Source organism: Cervus elaphus, chromosome 3, assembly GCF_910594005.1.
Source record: "Cervus elaphus chromosome 3, mCerEla1.1, whole genome shotgun sequence".
NCBI lineage: Eukaryota > Metazoa > Chordata > Mammalia > Artiodactyla > Cervidae > Cervus > Cervus elaphus.
Window position 1 is genome coordinate 53499372 of NC_057817.1, and position 27863 is coordinate 53527234.

Below are 27863 nucleotides of genomic sequence, written 5' to 3' on the forward strand. Positions count from 1 at the left end.
AATATACTTATAGAATGCTTAGAATATATATAGAATGGTTACCTGGCACATAGTAAACACTCACTGCTAGTTCTCTTTTGGACTATTTTACAGTTTCCAGTGGGTAATCCCAACTCTAATTCTCTTATCTCCAACTACACATTCATATATTAAAATCCCCCGTCCGTCACAAATTAGTATCAGTAAGATAAACAGGAGAAGAGGCATTTGGCAGGGCCAGAAAGGTTTAAGTCCTGAAACAAAATGATTCCATCAAACTAACCCACTGTTTTCCTCTTCACTCCCTCCCCCCACCGCGTCTTCTTTCTGTCCTTCAATTCTGCACCCACCCTCTTTCAGGGACTAAATCAAGGACAGGACAGTGGTATCAGGCATAGGGGAAGCTGGTTGGCAAGCATCTTAGCTGGGCAGTGTAGTGAAAAGTACCAGAATTATAACCAGAATATCTAAATCCGTATCTTTGTGTCACTTCTTACTGGCCTTTCTGAGCTTCAGTTTCCTTTTCTGCCAAATAGGGATAAAAATCCTACCCCTTGGGCCTGTTGTGAAGTCAGTATATATGAAAGTGTGTTGTAAACTATTAAGTGTTATAGACAAGTCAGTTATTATGAAAGTGAACACGGAGCCTGCTGGTTTTGTCTGGTTACGGCTTACTGTCTTCCATACCTTGTTCTCCCTGTGCCTACTTGGCCCTTTCAAGCAGGAGGTGGTTGCGGTGGGGTAGCCGACTGAGGGTTACATTGCAAGATGCTAAGTGTGTGAACCCTTTGGATGTGCAGAGTAGGTGGGGAGTACAGCTGTAAGCTGGAATGCAGGGCATTAAAGGTGCCAGGCCGAGTGTGTGTGGATTCCTGTGAGGGTTTGAGAATGCACACAAACCTGTAGGTCACCAAGAGTTTGGGATTGCACCTGGGACCCGGCAGGCCACACTCTCCCCTCTCCAACACCCGTCTTAATTAGCCACCTCCCACAGGAGGCCCTCGGATGCTCATTAAGGCCTCTCCATCCACCGGGCTGGGGAGCTGTGGCAGGGGCTGGCGGGCAGAGCTGACAGGCCAACGCTAGAGGGGGTGGGTGATGCAGGAGGTAGTGCTGACCCAGGCTGTGGGTTTGAAACTCACCAGTCAGGAAGTGAAGTCGACAGACAGACGGAAGGGCGGGCAGGGGAGGGGTGTTCTGAGGCTGAGCAGAGGGGCCTTCTGGGGTTTGGGGGCTGTGGGGCCATGGGCTTCGGGAACAGTGGTTGCTCTTAGCCCAGCAAGACGGGTCTGGGCAACATGCATGCCCAGAGGCAGCTGGCCGTGGCTGCAGTTCGCGCAGAAGTCAGGCGACATGAGGTGGCCAGGCAGGCCCTAAACCGCCTCAGGAAGCTGGCAGACAGGGTGAGCGACCCTGAACTTCGGGACCGCATTCAAGCCTCGCTGGACAGCGTACGAGGTAAGAGAAGGATTTGCTCCCAACTTGGGTGTCTTAGGACCAGCAGGGGCATATAAGGGCTTGCCGCGTCATCCATCATTTCCCAATCAGCCACTTTCTGGTTCCCAAGATGGAGCTTGGCCTTGGGGGAAGAATACATGTGGAAAGGATGGAAAAAGACAGAGGAGGTATCATTCTTCCTCTTTCCCCGACTCTGCTCCTCCTCCCAGGGGATCAAAATAAAGGTCACTGCTGAGCTGACCTCGGCAATGGAGAAGTGGGTGAGCATGAGGAAGACAGGCCGTGACAGACCCATGGCAGATGTAGACCCTGCTGGGGGAGTCTGGGGCAGGAAGCAGTTTGGGACAGGAGGTTCCAGAACCGGATAATGTGGTCATTCCCAGGATCCACGAAGGATCAGTGACCTCTTGTTTTCCAGCTGTAGAGCGAACACACACACACACACATGCATACCAGAAATACACCACGCAGAGCATCTCAGGCTCCCAGACACACGCGAACACTCACACAGCCTGCTCTGTGCAGCTGAAAGTGCAGAGAAGTCCCCAGGTCTCTCCTCGGTCCCCTCTCCTCCCCGTACTCCTGTTCCTGCCTTCCCCCCACACACACCTTCCGCTCTACCTCCTTAGTGCCATTAGAGCAAGTGATGACAACACAGGGAGGAAGTGCTGCCATGGCAACACCATCCGCCACATCCTCCTGCCCACCCCAGCCTTCAGTCCTGTGGTGGGGCCCTGGCGGGAGTAGCTTCTCTCTATCTACAAGGCCCCACCACTAGGGAACTAGTGGAGCTGGAGGTCATCTCTGGTCTGGCGTCATTTAATTTGTCTCTGAAGCTGCAGAGAGCCAATAAAAGCTAGCTACTTTGCTCACTAAAGGTGTCTGGGTGAAGCATATCCTCCATTGCACCCTGGTCTCTTCCAGGCTCTCCACGCTTAGCTGCCTACCTGGGGGTTGCAGTGGGGGGTGAGTGGGCAAGAGACTGTTCTTTCCATCAAGGATGATTCCTGCCAGACCCCTCTGATAGTAGAGGCCAGCAGAAAGGAACTTTCGGTTCACTTGGGGAAGGAACAGTTTGGTTCAGGTTCCTAAGGGAACAGTTTCATTCCTTTTGCCTTTCTTCCACTGGTACCCCCTCACCATCTCTCCCCCACCTTTTCCAAGACTTACAGCTGATACCTTCCCTAAAGGGGTCAGAAAAGGAGACCTAGCGGGGAGTGGCCCCATGAGGCCTCCTAGGGAGGAACTGCAAGCTCCACCAGCTGCTTAAGGGAAAAAAAAAAAGAGTGGGGGAGGAAAGAGTTTCAGTCCAGGTAGAGGAACACAGCTTATCTATGGAGAGGAGGGAGAGAGAAAGGGTGGAGGCTAAACTCTCTGAGAAAACCACTCTTCCTAAGTAATTTGTTCCGCTCCACTCTAAGAGACAGGATTCTGCTCCCATTGAACATAAAGGAAAACTGAGACAACCAAAGGAAGGAATATTAAGCAGAAGCAACACATTTTCACCCTCTCTTTCAGAAAAGGCTGTTGAAGGGTCTTCGGTTCTGGGGATGGTGTCATCCTTTTGCTGCAGTTGGGAGTGGGGCGCTGGTGGGTGCTGAGTGAGGACCGCGGAGGGATTGGGTACAAGTTTCAGGGAGAACAAAGGGCACCCAGCATCCTGGTACCGTCCCCCCCCCCCCATCCCCTACCAGGCCCAGCATGCCGCTGGCTTCTGCCTCCAAGAGCCGCCCACGGCAGCACTTATTATAGTCTCCGCTGCGTCAGGAGGGTGGGACGCCAAATTAGGGGAACGCTGAGACTCCCCGAGTCCCAGGGAGGGGACTTCAAGGCTGAAAGGGAGGCCTCCCTCGACTGGTGCCTCACACCTGCCCGTCTCATCGTCTGTCTTCCATCGGCCTAGCCCTTTCAACCTTCTCCCTGGGCTGGAGGACAGTCAGCCTTAACTCCAGGGTCCCTAAAGGGCTGGAGGACACCGAGCATTTTCATTCTATCTCCTCTTTAACCTTCGGGGAAAAAGCCCCACCCCCGAAAACCTCAGGAGATTGAATGGGACTCAGAGGAGGCCTGGACCCTCTGCCGCAGCTGAGGGGGTCTGTATGTTGGGCCGCTAAACGCTCGGCCTGTGTGTAACCAGGTGTGAAGGTGGCGCCTCCATTGCCCGGCCGGTCCCCCCACCCACCGTACGCACGGAGCCTCCTCTCTGCTTATCCCCGCTCTTTCTGAGGCGCTCTTGGAGCTACGGTTGCTATGGAGACCGGATGCATTTTGGTATGGGGGGTGGTGTCGATCTGCAAACGTCTTCTTTCTCCTTCCACCCCAAGCTGGAGCCTTGGGACTCACTTTTCCTCCGGGCTCCTCCACTCCGTAGATCTCTCTCCACTTGAGGCAGCCCCTCCTTCCACCCACCCTGCTAAGTTCCATGTTTGTCCCCATCCCCGGGGAACACTTTCCAAGTTCACTTTGGGACAGTTAGGCTCAAGTCATGGCCCAGTCAATGCACTGCGTGTGGAAGGTGGGGGTGGGTGCCGGGGCTGGGTCGTGGGAAGAGGAACCCGTGCAAGTACCTGGGGAAAACAAGGGGTCCTGGGAAAGGATTTCAAGGCTCCCCATTTTCCCACGTCAGCTTCCCCGCGATTGACAGTGAACCCGAATTTGCTCCGTTTTCGCCGGGGGTTGCCCACCCATACAACGATTTTTACTCTCTAGCCTAAAGGCCACACCCAACGGTAGCGCTCCCTAACCGAGGTGTGCTGGGGAGGGGGGGGCTCGATGTTGGAGTAGGTGAGTCCAAGTCCCAGGAAATCCAGCCCAGGATTTGGGAGGGAAATCCAGTCCTGGATTTTGCACCGCCTTCGCAGACAGCCGTGCTGGTGGAGAGAAGGTGGGGGGGAGATTGGGTGGGGGGGCGGGGGGCCGCCTCCTCCTCACTGTGAGGGGAGCGCCCGGACACAGCGCGCATCCGGACCGAGCCGAGCCCCGGCGAGCCCCCCGGACCCTGCGCCCGGATCTCACTCCCCTCCTCTCCCGGACCCCAGACCTGTGGGTTCCCACCCCCTCCGGCTTCCCTCCTTCCTCCCCCGCCGGCGCCTGTATCTCCATGCCCAGCATCCTCCCCGCGCCCCTGCGAATCCCCCGCACGACCAGCCCCATTAGCTTCCCACCCTCCTAAAGACCCCCTCTCCGACCCCCATCCGCGGCCCCTGTCCCTCGAGTCCCCATTCCCCGCCCCTGCCTCCCCCGCACCGGTCTTCTCCCTCAGCCCCGGGTTCCTCTTTTCTGCCCCGTTTTCCTCCCTCTCCCCTTTTGCCCCCACTACAGTCCTCCCCGCCCTCCCCCGCCCATCTCAGCGCCCCCACCCAGGCCGGGGTGCAGGGTCCGGCGCGCCTCCTTGGAGCAGCACCAAGGTCCCGGGGTTCCAACGGGGTGGGGGCGCAGGGCGGGGAGCATGGGGAGGGGGCGCCCCGTGTGATGGGAGGGGGGCGCAAGCGAAGGCGGCGGCGGCGGCGGCGACAGCGGAGCCGGGCCGGGGGCTCAGCGGGGTCCGGGGGCTGGGGGCAGCGAGCAGGGCGGCCCCATGGCCGGGCCCCCCTGAGGCAGTCCGGGGGAGTCCCCTCCCCTCCCCAGCTCGGGGGTCTCGGGGCCCCATGAGCCGGGGCGCGGGCGCGCTTCAGCGCCGGACAACGACCTACCTCATCTCGCTGACCCTGGTCAAGCTCGAGTCGGTGCCTCCGCCGCCGCCTTCTCCGTCTGCGGCCGCAGCCGGCGCCCCTGGGACCAGAGGTACCGAGACCGCGGATCCCGGCAGCCCCCGAGGCGCTGACGAGCCGGGCAAGAAGCGGCACGAGCGGCTCTTCCACCGGCAGGATGCGCTGTGGATCAGCACGAGCAGCGCGGGCGCCGGGGGCGCCGAGCCCCTCGCCCTGTCCCCGGCTCCGGCCAGCCCGGCCCGCCCCGTCTCCCCGGCTCCCGGCCGCCGCCTCTCCCTCTGGGCCGCCCCTCCCGGACCCCCGCTCTCCGGGGGGCTGAGTCCAGACCCCAAGCCCGGGGGCGCCCCCACCTCCTCCCGGCGCCCCCTGCTCAGCAGCCCGAGCTGGGGGGGCCCGGAACCCGAAGGCCGGGCGGGCGTCGGCGTCCCCGGCTCGTCCTCCCCGCACCCCGGCACCGGCAGCCGGAGGCTCAAGGTGGCGCCTCCTCCGCCTGCTCCCAAGCCTTGCAAGACCGTGACCACGAGTGGCGCCAAAGCCGGCGGGGGCAAGGGCGCCGGTAGCCGCCTGTCATGGCCCGAAAGCGAGGGCAAGCCCAGGGTCAAGGGGTCAAAGAGCAGTGCCGGGACTGGAGTTTCTGCCGCCGCCGGCTCCGCCGGGGGAGGGGGAGCGGCCGCCACGACCTCTGGTGGGGTCGGGGCTGGGCCCGGAGTCCGAGGGAAGCTGTCCCCTCGGAAAGGCAAGAGTAAGACCTTGGACAACAGTGACTTGCACCCGGGACCGCCCGCCGGCTCTCCTCCTCCGCTGACCGTCCCAGCCACACTGGCTCCCGCCTCTGCCGTCTCCGCCGCCTCCGCGCTGCCCACCGGGCCTGCAACTCCAGTCACTCTGGAGGCTCCGGCTCCCGGGCTGAAACGGGGCCGGGAGGGGGGCCGAGCATCCACTCGGGACCGCAAGATGCTCAAGTTTATCAGCGGCATCTTTACCAAGAGCACAGGCGGGCCTCCTGGCCCCGGGCCCCCTCCCGGACCCCCAGGCCTGTCTTCCAGCAGCGGGTCTAGGGAGCTGCTGGGTGCAGAGCTCCGCGCCTCTCCCAGTGAGTAGGCCCAGGGCCTGAGGACAGGGAGGGGAGGGCACCTGGAATGCTCAGCTCGGGGTGGAGGAGTGGTGTGTAGGGCTGACGGAGAGCAGCTTCTTGGGTGGACGGATGAGCCAGGTTCATTTCTCTGCCAAGAACTGGGGCAAAAAGGATAAGAGGTCCTAGAAGCGGGGTGAGTAGGCATTGTGGGACATGGGAGACGACGATGTCAGAGGGACTCAGAAAGCCTCAGAGCTTTCTGGGATAAATAATGCCCTTGGTCAGCATGGTTGTAGGAAATTGCTCCCAGAGAGGCCCCAGACTCCACTCCCAGCTTCAGCTGGCCTCTGGGAGCATGGAAACGGCTTTGCTTTGCCCAGACGGTTACTGAGGGAGAAAGGGGTGGGGAAGCCTCAGTTTCTCCTGAGCACTTGGGGTGGGTGGCAGCAGAGTGACCTTGCAGACAGTCCTCGCCCGGGACAGGTCTTTTGCTGGGCTGAGAGCAGGCTGGTGAGGCCTCTAGCAGGAAGGGACAGGGTTCTTTCCATGCAGGGAATGCGAATTGGGCAGTACAGGAGTGCGCGGGGGCGGGAACGTGCTGAACACTTGCGTGTGAAGTGAGGGGTTGGATAGGTAGCCTCACTCCCCGCCGCCGCCCACCCCAGCCCCAGAGTGCATTGAAATTCCTAGGGGGCCTGACCGGGAGTGACTCAGTGGGGTGGAACTGCTGCAAAGGCAATTCTTACCCCTGGAGACTTCGGAGGGGGTACGGAGAAAGTAGTTTTTTTTTCCGGGGGCGGGGGCGGGGGGGGGGGCTGTCTTTATTTATTTATTTTCTGGAAGAGAGAGGTGAGGGCGTCTCGGTTCAGCTCACACTCCCGGGAGAGGTGGCGAGTCCGGGAGCGCAGGCGGCCCCCGGGGTTTGGCTCTGGAGCGGGTGGGAGCAGATGGCTCCGGATCCCAGAGTTCCCGCCGCAGCTGCGGCGCCCCGGGAACGTCCGGCTAGTGTCAGGCGCGGGGGCTGGACCCGGCGGGCGGAAGGAGCATCTTTCCTCTCCCGCCCCCCGCCCTATCCCTACCCAGGCCGGTGGCTTCTCTCGGCCTGGGAGTGGAGCCCGGTTCCCCATCGTTCTTCTGGAGGGTGCCGGTGAGAAGGGTATGAGCGGGGGGTATAGAAAAATCCAAGCTCCATTCCTTGGGCTGTGGGGAGGGGTCAGGGCCACAGTGCCGTTGACCTTGAAAAGGGGGAATGATATCTTCACTTCAGGTTCTGTCCTATGAAAGGGAGATTGAGGCAGACCCACTCCCTCCTATGTCCCAGTCCCTTTTTCTGGGGATTTACCCTGGGAATCAGTCAGTTTGGTAAGCAGGACACCTTTTCGCCTTCCAGAGGGAAGACCCCGTCACTGTCAGAGCCTTGGTCCCCCAGTCTGGGACAGGGACTCACGTTTGGGGATGTGTTTTAAGGGAGATGCCCGCTGAAGTATTTTTGTCTTGCTGGCTCTGTTGCTAAGCAACCACTGAGCGGCAGCAACAGCTGTGGGGAGAGAGACTAGGATGGGAGGACTGGGGACCACTCTCAACTCAGCTTTTCCACACAGCTCTCCAGCCCAGGCAGGGCAACTACAAAAGGAGGAGGGGTAACAGGGTTGGGAGCCCTCCTTGGCCTGGAGTATCCCTCTTAAGACTCCTTTTCTGTTACAGAAGCTGTGGTCAATAGCCAGGAATGGACTTTGAGCCGCTCCATTCCTGAACTGCGCCTGGTAGGTAACCCAGTCTCCTTGTCTGTGTGAAGGTTGATCTCCCTGCCATTGGCACTCTCAGCTCTCACCATCACCTCTTCCCTCCCCTCCCTCTATGAAAATGGGGGATAGCTTTCCAGTTCTCCTGAGATTCTAGCTTCATAGCGCCTTCCCGGGGCTTGATACATCCTCATAACTACTTCTTCTATAGTTTCCCTTCTTCCTGCTGGTCCATGATCCTCTCCCAGGTTTCTCCTCATTTCTGACTTCTCCCCTTCAGCCCTTCAGGTTCTGTTGCCTAGAACTGGGTAAAAATTTCCAACTAGTGCCTAGAGCTGTGACATGTCCCTCACCAGACATGCATCTGATATGTTTCCTAAACAACAGAACACCAAAAAAAAAAAAAAAAGGCACTGAATTGACATTCTTCAGCTTGTGATCATTTCTTACAACACTCGTGGCCTGATCCTCGCAAATGCCCTCCTGACTGATGTCACCCAGGCCCTGTAGAACCCTGCTTGGAAGACTTAACACTGCCAGTCCCTCTGAGTTCTCTGGAATGTTCAGACTCAGTCATCCTGCCTTGTCTTAATTCCTTCCATCTCTACTCCACAACCTTCCCTCAGGGCGTGCTGGGCGATGCCCGGAGCGGGAAGTCATCGCTTATTCACCGATTCCTGACTGGTTCATACCAGGTGCTGGAGAAGACAGAGAGTGAGTTCTCAGGAGCCGTAGTAAGCTAAGGGTTGGGGTCAGGGCTCTGGGCAGTGTGATTAATGACTCTGCAGGTATGGTGACCAGGGGGAACGATGCAGCCACAACAGCTAAAATACAAGGAGCGTGGGGAGATTTGGTGACCTGTGACCTCTGACCTCCTATCACTCCCAACTCTTCTGGACAGGTGAGCAGCACAAGAAAGAAATGTTGGTGGATGGACAGACTCATCTGGTGTTGATCCGAGAGGAAGCTGGGGCGCCTGATGCCAAGGTGAGGGATGAGATGATGGGGTAGGCGGGCGGGCTGGGGTCAGCACTGGCCAAAGGAGAGGCCTCTGGTTTCCCAGGTCTCCTTGGGAGTAACATCCAGAGGAGTGGACCTGTCTGACCATCCATTTGCTCCCTCACCCTCCGCAAGTTCTCAGGCTGGGCAGATGCTGTGATTTTCGTCTTCAGCCTGGAGGATGAGAACAGTTTCCAGGCCGTGAGCCGTCTTCACGGGCAGCTGAGCTCCCTTCGGGGTGAAGGACGAGGAGGCCTTGCCCTGGCGTTGGTGGGGACACAAGGTAAGGGGGTGCTGGGGGGGCACTGCTTTCAGGGGAGTTGCGACTGTGTATCACCCAACGCAATGAGGGCTCGGCAAGGCGTGTGGGCAGGGCCCCTGGGGTTTTGGTGGGGACACAAGGTAAGGGGGTGCTGGGGGGGCACTGCTTTCAGGGGAGTTGCGACTGTGTATCACCCGACGCAGTGAGGGCTCGGCAAGGCGTGTGGGCAGGGCCCCTGGGGTTTTGGTGGGGACACAAGGTAAGGGGGTGCTGGGGGGGCACTGCTTTCAGGGGAGTTGCGACTGTGTATCACCCAACGCAATGAGGGCTCGGCAAGGCGTGTGGACAGGGCCCCTGGGATTTCAGTAACCCTCCGGAAGGAGCCTGGTCTCTAAGTAAGAGTCGTTAAACCGAACACAAACTCCCCAGGGTCTGAGAGAGGAAAGAGGACCCCCCCAGGAAGGGCAGCTGCAGTGGCCACCGCCCTCCTCTGAGGTGTCACCTGCTGGGTGTTCCCACACTGCTGTTTCCTGATGCCACCACCAGGCCCTCTTCCCCAGCAGAGCCAAGGAAAGCTTCTCCAGGACCCACCTGTACGAAGCTGGCAGGCCTTTCCTTCTGGACGCCTGTCCCGCAGGTGGCTGCTTCCACCTGTGGCTTGCCTCCTGGCTTCCTGCTGCAGATGAGCAGCCCACCCGTTACCACGGACGTTCAGCCTCATCCCGGTTCACGTGCTGCCAGGTGTCCCCTCATTCAGCTCAGGACTCATTGAATTCGCAGGGCAGGGGGATGCCACTCAGGAGTCTCAGCCACGTCAGACCTCATCAGGATGTTCCAGTCAGCTCTGGAGTATTCTTTGAAGACTCGCACACCGAGCTCACCCAGCCTGCTCGTGATGCAGCTGGGCCCAACATTCAGAAAAGGCTATACGCTCCCATCACACCCGGTCATAGGAGGGATATCGTCTCATACCGTATCCCTAGTGGTCCCAGACTAGGACTAGAGCCCAGAAGAAAGGAAAGCAGCAGAGTGGGCATGGGACCCCTCATCCACCACTCCTCTCTCGTCCCCTCAGACAGGATCAGCGCTTCCTCCCCGCGCGTGGTGGGCGATGCTCGAGCCAGGGCCCTGTGTGCTGAGATGAAGCGCTGCAGCTACTATGAGACTTGTGCAACCTATGGGCTCAATGTGGATCGGGTCTTCCAGGAGGGTGAGCTTGGCCATCCCCTGCATGTGTTGGGGAGCGGGGGACTTGGATATTCCTCAAGGTCCCACCTCCAGGCCTCCCTCTGTGAGCGACAGGAAATGAGCCTGTGTGGGACGGATGAGGGACCAGGGAGGTCAGAGAAGGTTTGCTTAATAACCACAGGTCCTTCTGGGCAGGAGGAGCTGGCAAGGCCACAGGTGGCATGAAGGCCACGGTGACAAGGAAGTTGGAGCCTGTTATCTCCTGGGCATTTCTCAAAGTTGGGCACGAAAGGGTGGTCTTGGATATCTGCCCTGCTGATGCCTTCTTCCCCTCCCCTCCCCCAGTGGCCCAGAAAGTGGTGACCTTGCGAAAGCAGCAGCAGCTTCTGGCTGCCTGCAAGTCCCTCCCCAGCTCCCCAAGCCACTCAGCAGCTTCCACTCCTGTAGCCGGGCAGGTGAGTCAGGGTTTCAGGGTCCAAAGAAGGGCTGGTGGGAATTAGAGGAGGGGCTGGCGACCCAAGGAGAGGAAGGAACAGAGAACCCCAGGGAGTTGTGGGGGTGAGGGCAGATGGAAATGGCGGCGACAGTTTGTAGAAAATGCATCGGACTGGAAATCAACCAGGTTTGAAACACCATTTGCAGTGTCCTTGAGCAACTCACCTAAACATCCCAAGGTTGTCAGGAAAATTGTATGGCATAATACTTGTGAAGTCAACCTTTGCAAAATCTAAAGCACTGTGACAACGCTAGTGAGGAGTTTTCTTATTAATGGTAATACAAATAAATGGTGATGAGATGAGGGAATATCTCAAATTCCTCATCACTCAATGTAACTGTAACCCGGTAGGCTGGGGGCCCCTCGGCGGTTCTGAGCCCTCCGTTTGCCTGCAGGCTGGTAACGGGGGCCACACTAGCGACTACTCTTCCTCTCTCCCATCCTCACCCAATGTCGGTCACCGGGAGCTCCGGGCTGAGGCAGCTGCAGTGGCCGGATTGAGCACCCCAGGGTCCCTGCACCGGGCAGCCAAGCGTAGGACCAGCCTTTTTGCGGTATTGGACATTGTAACCCCCTATCCGCCTGGCCCCTGTTACCTGCCTATCTTTCCTGGTCCCTAAATCTGTTGGCCCTTCACCTGTCTCCCATGTCCTTCCATAAGCATATCCATCCTCTAATTGATGCCAGTAACTGTTCCAGAATCGTCGGGGCAGTGACTCTGAGAAACGGAGCTTGGACAGTCGGGGAGAGACAACGGGAAGTGGGCGAGCCATCCCCATCAAACAGGTGGGTGGCCCCGGGGTTGGGGTCGGGCTGGGGGGAGCTGGTCCTCACTGGGTTTTCTCCCACATGTCTCTTTCCATTCTTCAGAGCTTCCTCCTAAAGCGAAGTGGCAACTCCTTGAACAAAGAATGGAAGAAAAAATATGTGACCCTGTCCAGTAATGGCTTCCTACTCTACCATCCCAGCATTAATGTGAGTGCCGGAGGCTGGCTGGGACCCAGTGGCTGGCCTCGGGTGCACGTTTAGCTCTTCCAGTCTGGTCCTCTTCTTTTTACTTGAGCAAAACATCTGTTAGGCAGCGACCATGTGCCCGTGCTGCAGATGGAAATGTAAATCCATCTCCCGAGGACTTGCCGTCCAGTGCGAGCAGATGGAGAAAAGACCTCTGTCTGGCCTGCCATTCAGGGATGCTTTCTGGGGGAGACACTGCTGGGCCCAGTCTGTTGGGCTCATCCCAAGCCAGTCAGCTCCCAGAGCCCTCTCTCCAGCCCCTCTCTGCCCATAATACTGGCTGTCTCCCAGCACCGCTGAGGACCCAACATTCCCTACACTCTCAACCCCCTATACTCCCGTAGGATTACATCCACAGTACCCATGGCAAGGAGATGGACTTACTACGAACAACAGTCAAGGTCCCTGGCAAGCGGCCCCCACGGGCCATCTCTGCTTTTGGCCCCTCAGCCAGCATCAACGGGCTGGTCAAGGACATGAGCACGGTCCAGATGGGGGAAGGTCCTGGTGAGTGGGGCTGCTGACAGGGGGGCAGGAGAGGGGCCAGGGCTCGCAAACAGAGGAGGAGGAAGGAAGAGAGGACTGGGGCTGGTTAAACGGGAAGGGGGGCAATGACCAGGGACCACGGAAGGAGTCACTCAGAGACTGGGTGACTCACTGAGGACTTATTTTCTTCCCCATCTGACAGAAGCCACCACTCCTGCCCCGAGCCCCAGCCCCAGCCCCAGCTCCCTGCAGCCACCACCAGACCAGACATCCAAGCACCTGCTGAAGCCAGACCGGAACCTGGCCCGAGCCCTCAGCACCGGTCAGTAAGGAATCACCCTCCACTTACTGTGTTGTTCCAGGTCCAGAAGGGATGCAGCGGGAAGTAAAACTGGGGTGGGAGCTTGGAGGCTGGACTCAGTGAATAAGTGGACACCCCAAGCAGTGATTGGGTACCCAGCACCAAGCTCAGTCATACCGTGTTTAGCATAATGGCTGAGACAAGTGGGTTCTAGAGCTAAGCTGCCTGAACTTGAACTTGAATCCTGGCTTGCCACTTGGGCAGGTTACTTGACCTCTCCACATCTCAGTTTCCTCATCTGTAAAATGGAGATAATAGTTTCTACCTCAGAGAGTTGCTTTGAGGCTTAAACTGAGAACATTGTCCAGCACATAGCCAGCCATCAACGTTTGGAATGTTTGGAAATATGTGTTTTTTAAACAAATAGCAAGTAACATTGTAACAAGTGGTCCTCACAACAACCTTGTTGGGTCAAGATTATTATCCCCATTTTAGGGATGAAGAAACTGAGACTCAGAAGATTAAGTGACTTGCTCAAGGTCTCAAGGCCAGTAAGTGGCAGAGCCAGGATCTGAGTACAGGTCTGACTCTAAACCACTCATCTGCCCTTCTCCCCAGGATTGATCAAGGGGGACCTCCTAGAGAGGGATGGCTGAGGAGGGGGACCCTAAAATGCCAAATGTAGTTCAGGGGAGACAGGCTATGGAGAAATCAGGGAATCTGTGGAGGCGGCAGCTGAGGCAGCTGTGTTCCCCTCCCCAAGACTGTACCCCATCTGGAGACCTGAGCCCCCTGAGTCGGGAACCCCCTCCTTCTCCCATGGTGAAGAAGCAGAGGAGGAAAAAGTTGACGACACCATCTAAAACTGAAGGCTCGGCTGGGCAGGCTGAAGGTGAGGCCCTGGGGGGCAGTTTCACTCTCACCCTGGACCCTCACCCCCAAACTCCAGGTCACCCTGCAGGAGGGGAAAGGTGCCTGAGCGGAGTGCTTGGCTATCATCACCACTCTGTACATTATTTAGTGAAAAATGGATGGATGCCCTCGGCCCCTGTGCTTCCTTCCGTTCCCCAGCCAATGCCTTTTATGGCAATAGACCCCAGCCCCTGTTCTCAATGACCCCTGTAAGTCTGTAGCTCCCGCTCCCTCTCCTAATGACCCTCTAGTTCCTGTTCCGGACCCAACTCTGCTTAACACCGCAGCCCCTGTGCCCAGAAGGCCCCCTTCTCCCCCAGGACTCGGCCCCTGACTTCAGTGTCCTCCAGTGGGTCCTGAGCTCCTGGGGTCTGCCCACCCAGCTCCTGTTCCCAATAACTTTCTCTGATTGCCAAGCCCCCACAACAGCCTTTGACTACAGTGATTTCCATTCCTGCCTCCCTGTGACTTCCCACAGACCCGTGAGACTCCTCCTGAACCCCAGGAACCCCTCACCCCTGGCCTCTGAACTCCTGTCCCCCCTCCCCATGTTCCCTCAGATCCTGGTTCATCCCTTCCCCTCCCAGAGACCCGGCTCCTCATTGGTCATGATCCCCGGTCCCTACCGCCCCTGCTCTCTGCCGGGTGCTCAGACCCAGGTTCCAGATCTGCCTCCTCTCATGGCTCTTGGCTTCCGCTCTTCTCTGCTCGGGGGCCACTGACTTTGGTTCTGCTTTCTCTCCCCATCTCTGTCCTGCTTTCTCTCTGTCACTCTCTCTCTCTCCATCTCTCCATCTGCCTCTCTTTTTCTCCTTTCTTGGTCTCTTTCTCTGTTCTGCTCTCCATTCTGTCTCTATCTCCTTTGCTTCGGGAAACCAGCCAAGCGCAAAATGTGGAAACTAAAATCCTTTGGTAGTTTAAGAAATATTTATAAAGCAGGTAACAAGTGGGGAGCTGGGTGGGGCGCTGAGCTGGGGTGCAGAGGGGTGGGGGTGCCCCTGCCTTCCCCTGCATGTGCGGGCTTCCTGCTCTCCCGCCCCCTCTGCTTCCCCAACCACTCTGCTCCACTCCCAGGGGCTTGGGATGGATCTCTGGGAGGAATGGTTTGGGCCAGGCAGCTCCTGTTTGAATTCTGTCCCTAATGACCCCATCCCATCCCCCCACCTAGAGGAAAACTTCGAGTTCCTGATCGTGTCCAGCACTGGTCAGACGTGGCACTTCGAGGCAGCCAGTTTTGAGGAGCGGGACGCCTGGGTTCAGGCCATCGAAAGTCAGATCCTCGCCAGTCTCCAATGCTGTGAGAGCAGCAAGGTCAAGGTAAAGGGCCGGGTGTTGGGCGGAGAGTAGAGGTGAGTGTCTGAGGCGTCCGGAGAAGGGCTCAGAGGGAGAGTCTGACTAATTCCAACCCTTTCTGCAGCTGCGCACAGACAGCCAAAGCGAAGCCGTGGCCATCCAGGCGATCCGGAATGCCAAGGGGAACTCAATCTGCGTGGACTGCGGGGCCCCCAGTGAGCACAAGGGGGCAGTGGAGAGACCCGGGAGGGAGTGCGGTTCGCTGGAATTGATGAATGCTGCTGGGTGGCCCGTCCAGCTGTTCGGCCAGGGAGCTGACCCCTGCATTCCTTCCCCAGACCCTACGTGGGCCAGCTTGAACCTGGGCGCACTCATCTGCATCGAGTGTTCTGGCATTCACCGGAACCTGGGTACACACCTGTCCCGCGTTCGCTCGCTCGATTTGGACGACTGGCCGCGGGAGCTGACCCTGGTGCTGACAGCCATTGGCAACGACATGGCCAACCGCGTGTGGGAGAGTGACACGCGGGGCCGCGTCAAACCCACGCGGGACTCTTCGCGGTGCGCGTGCAGAAGAGGGGTGGGGGCGACTTAGTGTGCGCAGCTCCCAAGAGGGTCCCCTGGGTAGGGAGCAGAGGTCTTGGGGTGGGAGGTCCCTAGAGCCTTTCCTGTTGATCTCCGGTCCTGCAGGGAGGAGCGTGAGTCATGGATTCGCGCCAAGTACGAACAGCTGCTGTTCCTGGCGCCGCTGGGCACTTCCGAGGAACCGCTGGGCCCCCAGCTGTGGGCCGCGGTGCAGGCCCAGGACGTGGCCGCCGTCCTACTGCTTCTGGCCCACGCGCGGCACGGGCCGCTCGACACCAGCGTGGAGGACCCGCAGCTTCGCTCCCCACTTCACCTGGCGGCCGAGCTCTCCCACGTCGTCATCACGCAGCTGCTGCTGTGGGTAGGTGAACCGGCGCTGGTAAAGGGGGCTTCGAGGGCTCGGTCTGGGAAACAGGCAGGCGCGCAGTGGGCGCGGCGAGATCCCCAAACGCACCCCGTGGGAGTGGGCCTGGCGACCCGGGGGAGCCGGCGGGAGGGGATTGGCCCCGGGGACGCACCGTGACGCGGCCGTCTCCGCCCTCTCTAGTACGGCGCCGACGTGTCCGCCCGCGACGCGCAGGGCCGCACCGCGCTCTTCTACGCCCGCCAGGCCGGGAGCCAGCTGTGCGCCGACATCCTTCTCCAGCACGGTTGCCCGTGCGAGGGCGGCAGCGCGGCCACCACCCCCAGCGCGGCCACCACCCCCAGCATCACCGCCACGCCCAGCCCCCGCCGCAGGAGCAGCGCCGCCAGCGTGGGCCGAGCCGACGCCCCAGTCGCGCTGGTATAGTTGCGCCGCCGGAGAGACACCCCCACCCCCCCACGGGCTGGGCACCTCCACACCGGGTGACCGCTGGACAGATGCACCCACTCACCTCTCCGATCCGCACGTCGTTCCCGCGGGAGCACTTCTTCCCCCACCCCATCCCTGCAAGAGGGCACAGCCCCCGCGCCTCCCGGAAAACACAAACTCACTTCCCTCTCCCCAGCGAGGCATGGAGACCCCAGCTTGACACGCACCCTCTCCACCGTTTCCGCACTCGGATTGCTCTGGGTCTACCCGCTGGGTGTTTGCTGGAGGGACTCCCCCGCCGAGGTCCACGCTCCTGGCCGTTTGGATGTGCCCGCTCGCGCCCCCTAGGGGTGGGGGAGAGGACTAAGTCCTGCCTGGGTTCGACTGTCCCACGGCGGGAGCATTTGCCCAGGCTGGCTCCTGGGGCGACGCCACGCCACAGGGAGGGGTTAGTACGCGGGAAGGCTCGCCCTGGGACTTGGGGCCGATAAGGGGGACCCTACCCCTTCCATGCTAACCTCACTGCCCAGGGAAGGGGGAAGGGCAGCGAGGGGCAGGACCCCTGCTGCCCATGGGGGTAGGGGGTCCCCAACCCTTTCCGTGAAAGGGACCAAGAGGAGTGGAAATCAGGACGTTCCCCCACATCCACCCATGGATGGAAGCTAAAGGGTCGGGGGAGCCAAAAACCTGGGTCCCTCCTCACTGCTATCTTGGGAGGGAGAAGGGACGGAGCAAGAGCGGGCTTAAGGGGGACTGGGGCGGGGCCTTGTAATTTATTGCTTTGTTCCCCAACCAAGGGGCGGGGCGGGCAGGGCTTGGGGAGGGCGTTTCAGGGTAGGGGAAGCCGAGGGTGGGCAGAGGGTGGGGCGGGGCGGGGGTGCTCTCGGGTTGTGAGTGTCTGTGACCGTGACGGCGTCCCTGTGACTGTGCAGCGCCCGTGGTGATCTGGGGTCGGGGGCACCCCTACAGTGGGGCCCCTCCCCCACTATTCTTCCTGTCCAGCCCCTCCCTCCCACTGGAGCAGCTCCAGACCCATCCTTCAACCCCATGATCCCTCCCAGCCAGGGTCAAGGTGGTGTGAGGTGGCTGGGAGGGTTTCCAGACCCCCCCTGTCCCATCCCCAGAAAGGGGGTGGTGGGGTGAATTTCCCTGGCCCAGCCCCGCCTCCCTCGATCAACCCAGCCCTTGGGCCGTCTGTGTCAGTGGTTTCCGGTCTTTTCTTTTTTTTTTTTTTCTCCTGGCTAAAATATTTTGCAGAGGACCAGGTAATTGGGGAGAGAAGAGGGGCGGGGGCAGCAGGGGATACTACCCCCTCATCTCCTCCAAGGCAAGTGGTGTGAATCTTCATCAACAGCAATTAAAGAGGAAGTGATTTTGTCTAGGGGGTGAGCTGCTGGTCTGTTCTTGAAGAGCTGGGTCAGAGAATGGCCTTGGTCAGGCTGGGGAACTGGAGGTGGGAGAGGGCTAGGGAGGGTGCTTCCTGCTGGGGCTGGTGGCAGAGTATCCAGGGGCAGGAGGTGGTAGGTCAGGTACTCCATCATGAGCAACAACAGCTCCTGGGGTGAAGGAGACAGGCAAGTCAGAGCAGCACTGGGGACCCAGGGAGTAGAGAAGTCACTAACTTCCAAGATGACTCCTATTCCGGGAGGGAGTTGGGGGTGTGACGTTTAGAGAAGACTCGGGAGGGGGCTGCTTGGAGGAATGAGAAGATAGGGTTGCTTTGGTTAAGAGCAAGAACTTTGGAGTCAAATCTGGTTTTGACACCAGTACCTCTGCGTCATAGTTAAGTGATATTGGATAGGTTCTCTTGGTGGCATCTGTTTATTTGTAATCTGAACAATATCTGCTCAGAGGGCCCCTGGTCAGGGCTCCAGCCTCAGCCCTGGAGGACCACCCCAGGCCAGACTACTCCCTTTGAGGTACCAGAAGTAGAGCTTTATAGAGTCCCTCTCCTGGCAGGGAGGGAAGAGCTGGGAGATCTCCCAACCACAGATGTTCCTGGTGTCGCAAACGCCAGTTCTGCTGAGGCAGACATCTGCCCACCCCCACGACATGCACAAGACTGCAAGGACAGGGCAGCCTGAGGCCAGCGCCGCACCGGGAGCTGCAGCGTCTGGTGGCTCAGCGTGTAGCCAGTCCTGTTCCTCATCTGCAGCCGAAAGCATTGGCCTGGTAGAGGGGCCAGATGGGGGTGCTGTTGGGCCAGCAGCCTGGGCACAGCCACACACGTGTTGTCAGCCACCTTGATAAACCAGTCTATGGCCCATTGTCTTCCGGTAGAGTTGGTTCCGGCCCCCCAGGCACACCCAGCCCCACGAGGGACATTCGGCTACAGGTGCGCCAGTGAGCCGATTGCGTGAAGGAGCCCAGGTCCCGCTCACGTGGGAGGCCTCGCTTCTGCAGGATCCTAGGCTGGGTGACCTCCCAGGAGAAGGTGGAGTCAGGGTTGCAGATGTAGTCGCAGGTGTGTGGTCTGGGAAGGCAGAGCAAGAGGAAGAGAGGCAAGGAGCAAAGGAGACTCGACTGGGAGACCCAGCCACCATGCCCCCTTCATCAGAGCCCCTGGATGCCCCCGCTCCGTCCTCACTTCCTTTTTTGGTAGCAGACGCTCACTCCCTTCCTCAGAAGCTTGAATGTGAGAGACTGGGGGAAGGAAACAAGGGCCCTGGAGAGGATGAATGACCACAGGGAACCAGAGGCGGGTGGGATGTTCCTTTTGGTTCCTAGCAGTGAAAGGTGGTCAAGGTGTCAGCAGTGCCACGTCAGGTCCCCACACTAAGGCCTCCACTGGCTTCCTTCTGTCGTGGGCTGTGGGAAATGTAAAAGGTGGTCCTCCAGACTGTGGCAGAATAGGACCCTAGAAGTGGATTCCCTGCGGGCTGGAGGGGAGCTGCTGCCCCTAACGTCCACGCCAGCCTCCCCGTTCCCCTTGGTGTCCTCACCTGGATTCCTGCTTCCATCTGCTGCCCCTCTTCCAGTTACCATCTGCCGCGCGTCCTGCTCCCCTCTTGTTTGCCTTAGCACAGCTGGAAGTTTTACCAGAAGCCAAAGGAAAGTAAAAAGGAATTTATTATTGAAAGTACAAAATGATCAAATCTAGCAAAGTCTCTAGAACTCTATTTTCTTTTTTATTTATTTTTATTTTCTATTGAATTATGTAGTTGATTTACAATGTTGTGTTATTTTCTGGCGAACAGCAAAGTGATTCAGTTACATATACATATATATGTGTATATATACACCCACACGTATATACATATTTTTTTTTGTATTCTTTTCCACTATGATTTATTACAGGGTATTTAATATGGTTTGTTCCCTGTGCTATACAGTAGGACCTTGTTGTTTATTTTATATATAACAGTTTGTGTCTGCTAATCCCACACTCCTGATTTATCCCTCCCCCACCCACTTTCCCTTTTGGTAACTAGAAGTTTGTTTTCAATATCTATGAGTCTGTTTTTATTTTATAAATAAGTTCATTTGTATCATATTTTAGACTCCACATATAGGTGATATCATATGATATTTATCTTTCTGACTTATATAGTATAATTTCTAGGTCTATCCATGTTGCTACAAATGGCACCATTTCATTCTTTTTTTATGGCTAAGTAGTATTCCTGTGTATGTATATGCCACATCTTCTTTATCTGTTTATCTGTCAATGGACATTTAGGTTGCCTCCATGTCTTGGCTATTATAAATAGTGCTGCAATGAACATTGAACTACATGTATCTCTTGGAATTAGTTTTCTCTGGATATATACCCGGGAAAGGGATTGCTGGATCACATGGCAACTCTATTTTTTTTAATGAACCCCCATACTGTTTTCCATACTTGTTACACCAATATATATCCCCACCAACACTGTAGGAGAGCTCCCTTTTCTCCACACCGCCTCCAGCATTTATTATTTGTACACATTTTTAATGAAGGCCATTCTGACCAGTGTGAGGGGATGCCTCATCATAGTTTTGATTTGCATTTCTCTAATAATTACCAATGTTGAGCATCTTTGCATGTGCCTATTGATAATTTGTGTCTCCTTTGGAGAAATGCTTACGTCTTCTACCCATTTTTTGATTCAGTTGGTTTCTATTGTTGTTACTGAGTAGTATGAGCTGTTTGTATATTTTGGAAATTAAACCCTTGTCAGTTGCATCACTTGCAAATATGTTCTCCCAGTCCATAGGTTGTCCTTTCATTTCATTTATGGTTTCCTTTGCTGTGCAAAAGCTTATGTTTGATTAGGTCCCATTTGCATATTTTTGCTTTTATTTCTACTGCCTTGGGAGACTAACCTATGAAAACAATATGATTTATGTCAGAAAATGTTTTGCATATGTTCTCTTCTAGGAATTTTATGGTGTCATATCTTATGTTTAAGTCTTTAAGCCATTTTGACTTTATTTTTGTGATTGGTGTAAGGGAATGTTCTAACTGCATTGGTATACATTCAGCTGTCCAACTTTCCCAACACCACTTGCTGAAGAGACTGCGTTTTTTTCCATTGAATATTCTTGCCTCCTTTGTCAAAGATTAATTGACCATAGGCATATGGGCTTGTTTCCGGGCTCTCTATTCTGTTGCTTCAATCCATATGTCTGTTTTTTAGTTTGTTCATTTTTCTGGTTTTGCCAATACCATGCTGTTTTGATTACTGTAGCTTTGTAGTATGGTCTGGGGTCTGGTAGGGCTATACCGTCTCTAACTTTGTTCTTTTTTCTCAGTATTGTTTTGGGAATTCTGGATCTTTTATGGTTCTATATACATTTTAGGATTATTTTTTCCAGGTCTGTGAAAACTGTCATGGGTGTTTTGATAGGAATTGTATTAAATCTGTAGATTGCTTTGGTAGTATGGCCATTTTAATAATATTAATTCTTCCAATCCAAGAGCTTAGGCTATATTTCCATTTCTTTAAATCATCTTCAATTTCCTTTATCAATGTTTTATAGTTCTCAGCATGTAAGTCTTTCACCTTCTTGGTCAGGTTTATTCCTAAGTTTTTTGGGTTTTTTTGATAATGTTATTTTAAAAGGGATTTTTTTTTTTTTTACTTTCCCTTTCTGACATTTCATTGTTAGTGTAAAGAAATGCAACAGATTTCTGTATGTTAATCTTGTATCCTGTATCTTGCTGAATTCATTTATCAGTTCTAGTAGTTTTTGTGTAGTGTCTTTAGAATTTTTTGACCTAGTATAATGTCATCTGCATAAATGACAGTTTTACCTCTTTCCTTTCAATCTGGATACATTTGGTTTCTTTTCCTTGTCTGATTGCTATGGCTAGGACTTCCAATACTATGGTGAGAGTGGTCATCCTTATCTTCTTCCAGATTTTAGCAGGGAGGCTTTCCACTTTTCACCATTGAGTATTTTATAATCTGTGGGTTTGTCATAAATAAACGGCTTTTATTGTGTTGAGATGTGTTCCTTCTGTACCCACTGTGGTAAGAGTTTTCTTTAAAATCGTGGATAGATGTTGAATTTTATTAGATGCTTTTTTTTCATCTATTGAGATGATCATGTGGTTTTGTCTTTTCTTTTGTTGATGTGGTGTATCACCTTGATCTTTGTATACTTGTCCCAAGGACTATCCTTGTCTCAAGGATGAATCCAACTTGATTGGGGTCCCTTAGTGGACCGGAACCTTGTGGTGCGGAGTCAACGATAAGAAAGTGAAAGAGAGAAAGAGAGAGAGAGAAAGAGAGAGAGAGAGAGAGAGAGACAAAAAAGACCCGGGGACCTAAGCTCTGATGGAGCAAAGGTGCTTTAATGATTTTTCTATGAGTATATATAGGCTGCAGTACAAGAAACTTCTTTCAGGAATGATAGAGATCAGAAAACCAAATGTACAGCAACTGTTACCACAAGGTCAGGAGACAATCCATATCTCAAGAAAGGGGAAGGAGATTAAGCTGTTTTGTCCTAAGGAGAATGTTTACTAAAGGAGACTCATGCTTCCCTCACATAATGACCTCAGTCCCTGGGAGCAGCGTGCTGTTCTGCTTGAAGAGGGACAAAGGACTCATGAGAGACAGCATGTAGGAATCCTCCCATCAAACATTCTCTGACAGTGGTACATGATCTTTGTTGGATTCAGCTTGCTAATATTTTGTTGAGAATTTCTGTGTCTATATTATTCAAAGATATTGGCCTGTAATTTTCTTTTTTTTGTAGTGTTTTTGTCTGGTTTTGGTATCAGAATGATGGAGGCTTCATAGAATGACTTTGGGACTGTTCCCTCCTTTTCAGTCTTTTGGAAGAGTTTGAGAACAATCAGTATAATTTCTTCTTTTATGAGTTTGGTAGAATTCCCCAGTGAAGCCCCCTGGTCATGGGCTTTTGTTTGCAGGGAGTTGTATTTAATTGTTGTTTTTAAGTAACAAATTCTATTTCACTTCTAATGATTGGGTTATTCAAATTAATTCTTTTTGATTCGGTTTTGGTGGAATATATTTCTAGAAACTTGTCCATTTCATCTAGGTTGTCCAATTTTTGGCACTTCGTTGTTTATAGTATTTTTTACATTTTGAAAATTTCTACAGTATTGGTTATTTCTCCCCTTTCATTTCTTATTTGATTTGGGTCCTTTCTCTTTTCTTTTTGGTGAGCCTGGCCAGAGGTTTGCTGATTTTGTTTGCCCTTTCAAAGACTCAGCTCTTGGTTTCATTGACTTTTTCTATTGTTGTTGTTTTTTTAAATCCCTATTTTATTTACTTTCTGATCTTTGTTTTCTTCCTTATGCTTGTTGTAGGTTGTTTGTTCTTCTTTTTCTTTCTCCAGGTTATTTGAGATTTTCCTTGTTTTCTGAGGAAGGTCTGTATGGTTATGAACTCCCTTCTGAAGATTGCTTTTAATGCATCTCACAGATTTTGTATGGTTATGTTTTCACTGTCATTTGTCTCAAGGTATTTTTAAATTTTCTCTTTGATCTCATCATTGACCCATTTTTTTTAGTATCACATTGTTTAATCTCTGTGTAATTGTTTTTTTTTTGTTTGTTTGTTTCTCTTTTTTGTGGTTGATTTCTAGTTTCATGCTTTTATAATCAAAAAAGATACTTGAAATAATTTCTATCCAATTAAATGTTTTGAGGCTTGTTTTGTGTCCTAGTATATGGTCTGTCCTAGAGAATATTCCATGTGCACTTATATGCACTGTTTTTCCTGATGATGTTAAGCTTTTATGCCTCCATCAAGTCACAGATAAGCCTCCTGCCTGTCCCCACGCTCCCATCCTACAAAATTCTGCTACAGCTTCTGGTCAGCTTCTGATGGTATTCCTTCTATGACTCTTGTCTCCAAGTACCTTCCAGTCTCTTCAGAGCCCAGCTGGTTTATTCTGTTCCTGAGTACTTCCCGTGGGCCAGGCAGTGTGCTAAGAGCACAGCACACGCACTGTCTGATGCAATCCTCACCACCACCCAAGGCCAGTGCAGTTGTCCACAGTTTACCCCAGAGGACACAGCACTGCAAAAACCAAACAGCTTGTTCAAGGCCCTGCTAGTAGTAAGTGGGGGGCGGGGGGTGAGGATTTGAATCCGCCGTTCTGCCTGTAGCTGCACTTGTGGTAGTGTCTTAGATCCCTCTTGTTAAGATGCACAAGTGGATCTGGGGTTGCAGGGTTTTAGAAGCCTACCCATTTGTAATTTTAAATAAAACAATGTAAGCATAACTTGCTCAGCAAGTATAAGACCACTTTCAGCAGGAAGAGGGTCAGCCTCATACAGCTTCCTTCCACAACTGAATCTTTTTGTCCCCTTTTGGAGGCCTGGGAGTTTCAAGCCCTCTATTTCTTACATCACGAGTCAGTGAAGTTGTTGGCAGAAATGCTGCACCTGAGAGGTGCAGAGGAAGAAGGCAGGGGAAGCGGGGGACCTAGATTTGCACCTGGTCGTGAGGAAGAGAGGGAGGCAGCTAACCAGGCCACCAACCACTGGCAGACTCAGGAGCGGGCCTGTGTGAGTGGCAGCCGTCTCTCTGGGCATGACTGCAGCTAGAGGTCCTTTCTGGGCAGTGAAGTGGTTTGGCTGGCAGGCGTGGGGTGGAGTCTGCAGCACACTGCAGCAAGAGGACCCCCGTGGCGGGGCGACGCTGTGGGATGTGACGGGGGAGAAGGAACAGAAATGGACAGATGAGGAAAAGGAGGGAGCCTAGCACTGCAACTGCTTCAGCCCTGGCCAGGCCAGCAGGCTCTGCTCCACTGTCCCGGTCTCTTCTGCACACCCCAGATCACTGCCGCTGCCCCGACTCTGAAGCACAGGAGGGGATCAGGGTGCATGCCCTCCACCCTAGGAGAACACCAGGTCTCCTCCCTGCTGAGCCCCCCACCCCCAAAGAAAAAAAGATGGATGGTTTGATGGTCCAGTTCTTTATTTAGAAACCTGATTGTTCTAGGACATGGTAGGTGGGTCTGCAGCCTACCCTTTCCGTGGGATTGTGTCAGAGGTGGTGGGCAACTTTCTTCCCATTTTCTCAGCAATAGAGAGAAGGTGCTTCCACTCAGAAGCACAGATTTGTAGGGCACAGTGTGGGAAGGAAAAGGGGCAGGACATCTCAAGCTGATCTGGGGGAAGCAGGGAGGTGACTCTCAACAGGACTGGGGCAGGGGCGGGGGGGCCTACCTTTTAGGGCCTGCTGACCGGCCCCACTCTTCTCACTCTCCCTGCTCTACTCAAAAGATCTCAAAACACTCTTAGGGAGGGGAAAGGAACCCACGAGCTGGGGGATGACAGCAGGGGAAGCCAGGAGGGAAGGAAGAGGGTGTGGGCAGAACCAGGGGCAGCAGATCACACAGGCCTGGGAGGTCTCCAGGTCTCAGCAGTAGCAGCAGCACTTGCCCCACGACCCCTCCACACCCCAGGAGGGCCTCGGGGTCCACAGCTCACAGCTCAGCTCTCTGCTGTTTCGCCTTCAGGGCCCTGGGGATTGTGGGGGACAGAGGCAGGGCCAGTCTAGGAAGACTCTGGACTCTTTGGCGAGCTGGCGGTGGCGGTCTCAGAAGTCAAACTCATCCAGGTCCCCGGTGCCCTCCCCGCCGGGGGAGCCCCACACCCGGCGGTAGTTGCTCTCCAGGTCTTTCTGCCGCTGCCGCTCCTTCTGGGCCTCTTCCGCTCCCTGCACCTGGGGGAAGGCCGCAGGGCGGGCTGGGAAGAGGGGATGAGCAGGGGGTGGGGGGCGGGCGGGCAGGTGTTGGGGAGGGGAGGGCAGGAGCCAGCACTCACACCGGTGACTTGCAGGGCTCTTGCTGAGGGCTCAACACCCAGAACGGATAGCCTCGTCTTACAGATGAGGAAACTGAGGCTTGGATAGAGGCGAGGCTGGGGGCTGCCTGGAGGACTCTAAACCTCACCCTCAACCCCTCAGCCTGCTGGGGGACAGGGAAGGCGGGAAGTCCAGGACTCAGGGGCGGGGTGCCTCTCACCAAGATATTGAAGAAAATCTCCTTGAGATTTTTCGTGTCCTCATCAGTCAGCCAACGTGCATCCTCCTCAGTCCCTTCTGTCCCTGGTCGGACAATTTTGATCTCAATTTTCCCTGGAAAGGAGTGGGGTGGGCAGTGAGAGGAGAGGCCAGGGGGCAGCTCCAGTGCAGGTCCTCTGCCCCCTGGGTCCCCAGCCCCTCCACTTCCGGCAGCAAGCCCTTCCAACAGCTCTGAATCCAGCCCGCCCCCCAGGGCCCACCTTCGGCTGTGAGTCCCTCCCTCTCCAGCAGGTCTTTCACCAGCCCCTCGATTTGTTTCAGCTGTGGGTTTTCCCGTTTCATCTCGAGGACAGTCAGATCCTGATTGGGGCCTCCGTGACGGAGCTTGGTGACCCGGACCCGGACTCTGTGCTCAGGATCCTCCTCTTAGAGGGGGAGACACACAGGGAGACACAAAAGAGCGCCGTGACCCCAGGGCTGGGGGCCGGGGTGCTCGCCCCTCTCTGGCTGTCAGTTGCTTTTGGCAAGTTATTCCCTCTCAAACAGGTATGTCAGTCAGGCTTCAGAATAAATTAGGACCCATCACAACCCCCCTACCCCATTCCAACCTATAAAGCTCCCTCCACTGACTGCAGTTTCCTTTCTTCCCTCTGGACCCAGTAATTCTGCCCATCACCTACAGGAAAACTACTGTCTTCTGAAGCAAAAATCAGCGAAGTTGGGGCCTGCAGAGAAGGAGGCTGGAAGACTTTGGTTTGGACCCTATGTTGGGAGTTGAAAGACATTTCAGTGTTTATAATAGAGGTAGGAGGATGGAAGGATTTAAACTAGGACGTTAGACCTGGAACACCTGGTCTCCTGTCCCACAGGACCCGTGGGACAGACACTGGGACACAACAGGAAGGGAGTGACTCTGTCCAGGCGACTGGCTTCTGAGTAGCTGGGCTGGCCATCCCTCTCTGCCAGCCGAGGGCACGCCCTGTGCAGTCCTAGGTGACAGGAGCGTCTTTGGCCCGCACACTCACGGTCACTCATTTAATATCTACTCATCAGTCACAGGGTGCCGGCAAAGTGCTAGGCACTGGATGTACAGAAGCAAGCCAGCAAACAGCCACACCAGCGAGCCACACAGGCTCTGAAAGCTGCCTCTCAAATGGATCACTAGGAAGCAACCCGGTAAAGGGCTAGAGGTGTTGGGAAGCAGAATGGTGTTCCAGAAAGAGCGAGCGGGTGCGCGTTCTCAGAAGGGATACAGGCGACGGACCTGGCCGTCCGTTCCTGTCTGACAGTCCTCACCTGTTGGTTGAGGGGTTGGGGGAGGCTTTTTGGGGACAACCCTCCTTTTTCGGTGCTTCTTTATCAGCTCTGGGCTCTGTCTTTCCTCCAGCCTTTTGATGAGTTTGCTGAGAGTAGACGTCAGGGCCAGCATGGCCCGCTCGCGCTCTGACTCCTCCTTCAGCCCGTCTGGGTCTAGCTCTTTCTCTGTCTGGGAGGCCCAAGGTGGGGGTGGAGAGTTAGGGATCTGGGGAGTGAGGGGTCGTCCAAGCTCTACAAGGGAGTAATGACCAAGTCTCATCCTTCTCACAGATCCCCTTCCCCACCGTCCCAGCAACTAGCAGTTCAGGGCTCCTGGCTGAATGCCCCAGGCAGGTGAGGCGTGGCTCGGGTTCTCTCCCCGCCCCTCGGCCGGTCCCGCCTACCAGCGCTGGCAGCGGAGGAAGCTGGAAGCCACAGGCGGGAGAGCAGAGCTCACCTCCTGGATGATGTTCTCCAGCTCCCGCTCCATGCCAGCCTTCACCTCCGCCCGGAGCCGCTCTCGGTCTGATGGGAGCAGTATACCTTCCAGTTCCTTCTCAAATTCTCCCAGCAACTGCCGTTCATCCTCATCTTCGTCTTCATCCTCTTCATCCTCCTCCTCTTCCACCTCCTTCTGCTGTTCTGGGCCACCCTTTTCCTTCACCTCTGGTTCCCTGGAAGGGACTTCTGTAGCACTCTCTCCAGGCTGCTCCTGGTCTGCGTTTGGCTTCCCCTGGATGGGTGAGGATCAGGAGAAAGAGAGATGGCAGATGGTTGGGGTTTCCATAGGGACAAACAGTGGAGGGCGGGGCACACAGCAGGGATGTGGTTTAGTTGGGGACT

At 55.2% G+C, this 27863-nt stretch overlaps 2 protein-coding genes across 5 annotated transcripts in view; one reads left to right on the forward strand and one right to left on the reverse strand.

Moving 5' to 3' along the window:
• The first annotated feature begins 1161 nt into the window (after positions 1–1161).
• AGAP2 (ArfGAP with GTPase domain, ankyrin repeat and PH domain 2) lies at positions 1162–17674 on the forward strand. Of its 3 annotated transcripts, XM_043888599.1 has the most exons (19): positions 4214–6240; positions 7927–7985; positions 8591–8678; positions 8866–8951; positions 9099–9246; positions 10301–10435; positions 10759–10868; positions 11305–11463; positions 11609–11695; positions 11780–11884; positions 12268–12430; positions 12612–12731; positions 13474–13602; positions 14502–14561; positions 14791–14939; positions 15040–15130; positions 15254–15476; positions 15606–15861; positions 16048–17674. In XM_043888599.1, exons 1-19 carry the CDS (start codon positions 5085–5087, stop codon positions 16288–16290), a joined length of 3567 nt encoding a protein of 1188 aa, XP_043744534.1. In that variant the 5' UTR covers positions 4214–5084; the 3' UTR covers positions 16291–17674. The 3 variants fall into 3 exon arrangements, with proteins under 3 accessions (XP_043744538.1, XP_043744534.1, XP_043744527.1); XM_043888603.1 differs by lacking the exons at positions 4214–6240; positions 14502–14561 and adding an exon at positions 1162–1437; XM_043888592.1 differs by lacking the exon at positions 14502–14561 and having other exon boundaries at positions 4375–6240.
• Positions 17675–24656: 6982 nt separating this feature from the next.
• The window catches only part of OS9 (OS9 endoplasmic reticulum lectin), a 33103-nt gene continuing 29896 nt past the window's right edge, over positions 24657–27863 (reverse strand). The window contains exons 11-15 of one of the 2 annotated variants that reach the window (XM_043888734.1): positions 27478–27753; positions 27021–27210; positions 25985–26149; positions 25726–25838; positions 24657–25424 (exon numbers count right to left, since the gene is read on the reverse strand). In XM_043888734.1, the coding sequence (XP_043744669.1) occupies positions 25299–25424; positions 25726–25838; positions 25985–26149; positions 27021–27210; positions 27478–27753 (870 nt within the window). In that variant the 3' untranslated portion in view covers positions 24657–25298. The remainder of the gene's footprint in view (positions 25425–25725; positions 25839–25984; positions 26150–27020; positions 27211–27477; positions 27754–27863) is intronic. The other variant, XM_043888742.1, reaches the window with a different exon arrangement.

Coding starts and splice junctions, on each gene's coding strand:
- AGAP2 (XM_043888599.1), top strand. CDS start 5,085: ATGAGCCGGGGCGCGGGCGCGCTTCAGCGCCGGACAACGACCTACCTC. Junction 12,431..12,611: donor CCAGATGGGGGAAGGTCCTG/GTGAGTGGGGCT, acceptor CCCATCTGACAG/AAGCCACCACTCCTGCCCCG. Junction 14,562..14,790: donor AAGAAATATTTATAAAGCAG/GTAACAAGTGGG, acceptor CCCCCCACCTAG/AGGAAAACTTCGAGTTCCTG.